This window comes from Orycteropus afer, unplaced genomic scaffold (genome assembly GCF_000298275.1).
Source record: "Orycteropus afer afer isolate SDZICR_OR568_19922 unplaced genomic scaffold, OryAfe1.0 scaffold00179, whole genome shotgun sequence".
NCBI classification, from domain to species: Eukaryota; Metazoa; Chordata; class Mammalia; order Tubulidentata; family Orycteropodidae; genus Orycteropus; species Orycteropus afer.
Genome location: NW_006921766.1, coordinates 6,799,355 through 6,806,381, shown reverse-complemented (window position 1 = coordinate 6,806,381; position 7,027 = coordinate 6,799,355). Strand labels below are relative to the sequence as shown.

General features: G+C 47.6%; 1 protein-coding gene across 1 annotated transcript in view; it reads left to right on the top strand.

Moving 5' to 3' along the window:
• Positions 1-1,379: 1,379 nt before the first annotated feature.
• Positions 1,380-7,027, top strand: part of BACE2 (beta-secretase 2) — a 160,041-nt gene continuing 154,393 nt past the window's right edge. Inside the window, exon 1 of the mRNA XM_007947284.2 lies at positions 1,380-1,691. Coding sequence (XP_007945475.1) covers positions 1,380-1,691 — 312 coding nt within the window. The remainder of the gene's footprint in view (positions 1,692-7,027) is intronic.

The window sequence follows — 7,027 nt, the reverse complement described above, 5'->3', positions numbered from 1 at the left end:
TTTAAAACAGCTAACATAATTCAGCTGGAGGAGGTAGAAAGATTTTTCTATTCCTTGTTTCAGTAGAAATCGATGGACTTTAGCTTGTGTAATTGTCCCCCCTGCGTTTAGTACCTAAGATAAAATAACCCTCATTGCTTGCATTACTGAACGCATTTCTGCGGGCTTGGTGTCTAGGGCTAAACAAGTATTAATTAGATGATCCGCGGAGAACTGGCTGGAGAGAGAAAGGGAGATGGCAGCGGTGCACACTCTGGGTCCCTGATTTTAGGTGGAGACTGCAAATTACTGGGTGGACTAAGGGGACTCCTGTGGGAGGTGAGAGCAGCCCTGGCAGCATCTGCAGCGTGCATAAGCAAGGGGTGGAAAAACCCAAGCACGAAACCAGTTGCAGGACGCCCACTTCACCAGTGGGTAACAATGCCGAGGGGAGATGCTTGGACAGTCTGCAAGCTGCAAAGGACAGCCCCAGGATGTCTAGAGCAAAGTTACCAAAGAGAAGAGAAGCCTTTTACCCTCCCAGCTTCCACTGAGATCTCTTAAAAAATCAATCAGGGTATGAGGAAGGGGGACCTGACAGGTATGGAGGTGGGGTCAACATACGGGAAATGACCTGAGAAGCCGCCGGGCCACGCGTGGACCCGAGAGAGACAGCGGGTGTACTTGGCGAGGTTAGGCGCCGGCTTCTAAAGTCGTGTGATGCTCGTGGCTCTTTTACGATTCCTTACTCTCCTTTCTGATCCTCAAGTAACCCTGGCAGCTCCGGCCTCTGCAAGGCAGAGAACATCGGCGGGACTCCTTCATACGCGGGACTAGGGGGCTAGTTGAGGTCTTCACTGCCCCTTTAAGTGTTTCTGAAACTTTCCCCCCTGGTAGCTGAGAAGCCTCGTCACATCCGTTGGCCGTGCCCGCCAGGGCGCGTTCCGAGGAAATTCGGGACTCGAGTTTCCCGGGGAAGGGGCGCCGCCAGAGACTATCTATAGTGGGCAACACCGGCTTCGGGTGGTCCTCAGTGGGCCCCTCACCCCGCCTTGACCTTGGCCTCGGGGGTGGTGCCAGGTCCCTGCGGGACAGCCAGCGCCCTCCAGAGGGGGCAGCGGCAAAGAACTTGCTCAACTTGGCGGCACAGGCTGGGGCTGACTAGGCGTTTCCTCCTCTTCTCCTAGATCCTCCTACTTCTTAAAATCCTCCTCCTCCTTTTCTGGGCCCTCCTCCTCCTCCTCCCAACCTCCTCCCCTGCTGCCGCCGCCGCCGCCCGCCGCCCCTGTGAGCGCCCAGCCTGCAGCCCCGCAGCGCCCGGCAAGTCGCGGAGCCGCAGCCGCCGCCGGACGGGACGGGCTGGGACGCGCGCGCACCCCGCCCCGGGCTCCGCCGCTGGCATGGGCGCACTGGCCCCGGCGCTTCTGCTGCCGCTGCTGGCCCAGTGGCTCCTGAGGGCGGCTCCGGCGCTGGCCCCGGCACCCTTTACGTTACCCCTGCGGGTGGCCGCGGCTGTGCCCCGTGGGGCTTCGCCCACCTCCTGGACCGCGACAGCCTCCTTGCCCCCAGTCGCGCCCGGTGCTGACGGCCTGGCGTTCGCCCTGGAGCCCGCCGGGGCCGCGGCCAACTTCTTGGCGGTGGTGGACAATCTGCAAGGGGACTCAGGCCGCGGCTACTACCTGGAGATGCTAATCGGGACCCCTCCGCAGAAGGTATGTCGCAGGGCGCTCGCGGGAGCAGCTGGTTCTGCACTTGCACCGCGCTGCCTCTGCGGTGCCCCGACCGCAGCCGCGGGATGTTTGAGGGCTCTTGGGGCAATGAGTCTGCGCGCCTTGGCGACTGCCCTCAAACCAATCAACCGCGGCCCCGTAGAGAAGAGAGGGGAGAACGCAAAGGGGGTCCGGAGACCCAGGCGAGCAGGGACGTTTGCACTTGGGTGGACCAAGCGGTGCCAGCCCCTGCCGGGGGTGTATCCGAGAGGTGCCTACAAGTGTTGGAGAACTTGTGAGCTCCCCTCCCCCCTCCCCTCCGCGAGGCTGGACCGCTGGAGACCAGTAACTTGTTCCTAACGCGATTTCCTCCTGGCGAGCGACACCTTCCAGCGAGGAGAAGATGCCCAGCCCTTGGGCAAGATACTGTTATCATTACTGGGGCAAATCACCTTGTGTTAATATACTAACCCCCCCCTCCCCATGCTGTCTCACTGCTAAGAGGCTTGTGGCCAGCATCCAAAGGCGCAGTACCCTGTAGGAAGGAATTTACACATGAGCTCAGCTGAAAGCAATACTGTTAAGAAGTGGCTGGCTCCCTAGTCGTCACGGAGTAAAGCATCTTTGCCTCTGCACCCCTTTCCTGTCTCCGAGTTCGTTTATCAGCTTGCTTTTCGCTAGCCCAGCTGCCCAGCCTCTGCACCGAGCGCTGCGTCTACACACGTGTGATGGGAAAATATTAAATGTTGTGAACCTACTAGAAAAAAATACTGAGCTGAGCTAGGCTGCAAGGGACCAAGTCCCAACGACTAGCAGATACTGAATTTTCATTCTAAATAAATTCAAGAAGATTTCTTTTATCCAGATTTTCATGAATTGACACTTTTTGTAGCAAGAAACTGATGTCCCTAGACATGGTAATCTTTATAAAAAAGTCTTGCCCCCTCTTCCTTTAAAACTATCTAGTGTAATTGCGATTTGCAGTTGTTTTCTTATCAGTCGAATATACTGTGTGAAGATACTTTATTTTTAACATTGTTGTTTTTGTTTTAATTCAACTATGGTCCCCCTGCAAATAGAACATACTCATTACTTTTGTATAATTCTAATTAAATTATTCAAGCCTTTCTTAAAAGGAAAGACATGCTGAGATAACTCTTAAAAAAAGAATAGAGGCCTGTTTTCTGAGGTTTTTCTGTTCTGAGGTTCCTCTGGGTGGACTTGAACTTCCAACCTTTCAAAATTAGCAGCTGAGTGTTTTATCCTTTGCACTACCTAGGGATACCAAAAAAGGAGACAAGAACAAAAGAAACTCTGCCAAATAACTTCTATAGTTATTTAATTAGTTTCCTTAAACAAAACAAAAAAAGAAACTTCAAAAGTCTATTCTGTTCAAAACTTTAATTCTAGTTGGCTTTCATCTAAGTCATGGGAATACATGTGACCAAGCTTGACCATCTTCAAGGGTGGGTGGTGTCTGGAGGGCAGAGGGGGGTGAATGGGAATGATGGTCAGCTGAGGAAGCTTAACTTGACCAGAAGCTCGTCAAGTTAACAGATCCTGGGAACAGCCTGAAAGCATGTTCTATGGTCAGGGGCCTTGTAACTCACATTTCACCAGACTGTGAGCATTACTCTCTTCTGGAGCCCACTGATATGCACTGACTCCCCATTTAGGAGGTGTTAGGCTTGAAAACCTCATGTTGATTTTCAAGTGGAAGTAAATTGTCTCTACTAAAGTCAATTTTGATGGTTTGGGTGCTGGAAAAGGAACCAACCAGCCAACCTACTGCCATCGAGCCAATTCCAACCCATAGTGACCCTTTAGGAGAAGAGAACTGCCCCATAGGGTTTCCAAGGCAGTAAATCTTTACAGAAGCAGACTGCCTCATCTTCCTCCTGAGGAGCAGCTGGTGGGTTCAAACCACTGACCTTTTGGTTAGCAGCTGAATGCCTTAACCACTGTGCCACCAGAGCTTCTAGAAGAAAAGGGAAGGGGAAAAAAACTCAGGAAAGACTAAAAAAATGCTTTTTTTGCTTGCTCAAGAAAAACCTTTATGTATATATGAGCTACCTTGTTCTTTATAGATGTATGTATGTATGTATGTATATAAAATATACATACGTAATATACGTATTATGTGTGTATTAGATTTGACTCATAGCAAACCCTCCTTGGGTTTCTGAGGCAGTGTCACTATGGAAGTAGATTGCCCAGCCTTCCTTCTGAGGAGTGGCTGGTGGGTTTGAACCCTCAGCCTTCTGGTTAACAGTCAAATGCCTTAGGCACTATGCCACCAGAGCTCCTAACATATATATATATGCACACACACACATATATACGTATATATGTATGTGTGTGTGTGTGTGTATACATATATACATATATGTTTTTGTTATGTGCCATCGAGTCGGACCCGACTCATAGTGACTCCTCCTTGGGTTTCCGAGGCAGTATCACTACGGAAGTAGATTGCCCCATCTTCCTTCCGAGGAGTGGCTGGTGGGTTCGAACCGCCAGCCTTCTGGTTAGCTCTGGTTAGCAGTCAAGTGCCTTAGGCACTACACTACCAGAGCTTATATATATTTATATATATATATATATAATGAGGCAGCTAGTTACTAACAACAACAAAAAAAAAAAAACTTTATAAATACATGTAATGCTTTGCCTTATTAACCAATCCAGTGACCTTTATTTTTAAATGGGGAGATTTAATTAACAGGAATGTACTGAACATCTGTGCTTATATCTTTACCTTGGTCGCGAAAGTAGTCCATTCAGGGTTATTTCTCAGTGAAATGTTATCATGTTTCCAGGGAGGGAAGTTTTCACTATCTGAATTTAATTTTTGCATTTTGCGTTTGATGGGGAATGAGATATTCTTTCTGTACCCCCTTCTTGTCTTGATTTAGTGATAAGCCGCTTTATAGCAAAATCCATGTGTACAGTCTTTTCAACTGCCTAATGTAAACTCATAGACGTTTGTTTCTAGTGCATTAGGATGCATGTCTTGGCTGTCTCCCCTGAAAGGTCTCTGACCACCAGCAGTGCCTTCTCAGCAGGCTGGAGAGGGCAGTAGCCCTGTGACTTTTGAAACTGGAGTGAGCATTCCTGCTCTATTAATGGCCAAGGGTCACACATATATTATGCAGTGATTAAAGCATTGAGCTATAAACCAAAAGGTCAGGGGTTCAAACCCATCAACTGTTCTGCTGGAGAAAAATGAGGCAGTGTGCTTCCATAAAGATTTGTTTGTTGTTATAATATGCTGTCCAGTTGGATCTGACTCATAGCGACCCCTCCTTGGGTTTCTGAGGCAGTATCACTACCTACATTGCCCAATCTTCCTTCTGAGTCCATAAAGATTTAGAGCCTTGGAAACCCTATAGGACAGTTCTGCTCTGTCCAGTAGTGTCCCTACAAGGTGGAATCCACTCAATGGGGAGTAGATTTTGGGTTTTTTGATTCTCCAAAGCCTAAAGTAAAATTGCTTAGGTAGAGAGAAAAACAGAATTATATATTCAAAAAAAAACTAATCAAGAAATAAGTAAGAGTAATAGACAGGTGCCCTGGTGGTGTAATGGTTAAGCACTTGGCTGCTAATTGCAAAGTCAGAGGTTCAAACCCACCAGCTGATCCATGGGGAAAAAAAGACCTGCTCCTATAAAGATTACGGTCTAGGAAACTCTATGGGGCAGTTCTACTCTGTCCTATAGGGTCACCATGAGTCAGAATCAACTCAGTAGTCTGTGAAGCATTGGTGGTTCAGTGGTGGAATTCTCGCTTTCTATATGGGAGACGTGGGTTCAATTTCGGACCAGTGAACCTCATGGAGTGTTGCTATGATACTATATAGGCTTCAGTGGAGCTTCAGGACTGAGATGGACTAGGAAGAAAAGCCTGGTTATCTACTTCCAAAAATCAGCCAATAAAACCCTATGAATCACAATAGTCTGATTTGCAACCTACCCTGATAATGGCACGGGACCAGATGGTGTTTTGTTCCATTGTACGTAGGGTCACTGTGAGCTGGAACCTCCTCCAAGGCAGTGAACAACAACAGTTCTCTGAGAGTTCCTCACGTGGCAAGTGCTGTGCTGTATGTGCTGTATATGCTTACTCCTGAAACCCCCACAACCACCTTCTGGTTCTTATCCTCATTTGATGGATAGGGAAACTGAGGCTTGTAGAGGTTCAATGACTTGCCAAAGGCAATAAGGGAAGAAAGAGGGAGACCTAGAAATAGAACCCAGCACTGGTCCCGAGAGCCCAAGGTTAAGCCCTGTGTAGGCAACGGTTCTCTTCCCCTGTCACCTCCTGATTTCTTTGGGTTCAAACTCTCCTTTTTTAGCCAGAGATCCCAGAACTTTATATGCCAAAGTGATGGGGTCTTAATGTGTTATTACAACTGGACAGTCCTTCCATTCTCTACCAGGAAAAAAAAAAAAAAAATCCCACCTCATTGCTGTCAAGTTGTTTCTGACTCCAGGGCAACCCCATGTGTTAGAGTAGGAAGGTGCTCCATAGACTTTTCTTAGTTATAATCTTTATGGATGCAGATTGCCAGGTCTTTCTTCTGTGGCACTACTGGGTGGGTTTGAACCAACCTTTAGGTCAATAGTCGAGTACAAACCATTTGTGCCACCCAGAGACCTCCAGTTCCTATAGTTTTCTATTTTTCCCCCTTCATCCAGGGCAGTGCTTAAACTCAGCTTAATGAACAGTACTCCTAGGAGAGAAATTGAGAGAGGAGACTCAGAGGAACCAAAACCCCACAGATCATGGCTCCCCTGTGGGAAAGCCAACTGTTGCAAATGTGGTTGTTCCCTGAATGCTTTAATCAAGGATTGGAGCCTATTATTCTTCCTGGCAACTCTGTGAGGAGTCACAGGCATATGCCCAGCAACTCGTATGATATCCACAGAATCAGGTGCTGTGGGTGGGCAAGACCACATTGGCATGGAAATGCACGCTGGGTTTTGTTCATGGAGACCATTATGTGGCTTCTTTCTAGCACTAGAGAACCAGTATCTGTTTGAACTATGCAATTTGGTCTTAATAATAATGGTGTTCTAAAGTGGTTATAATTATAGCAATTTCCATTATTAAAAAAAAAAAAACCTTTAATACAATAAATCCGACTGAAGATGCTGAGATGCTGGAAGGTCTACAGGTAGACCTGTAGCTGTTTCAAAAAGCATTTTGGATTTCTATTCAAAGATTTTCTGTCATCTTCACTAATTGGTAAAACGGACTGCAAAACTATTTTCACATTTAAACACTTGAATGTAAAGAGATAGTGTTATTTGGGGGATCCTGTTTTAATCACAGCACGT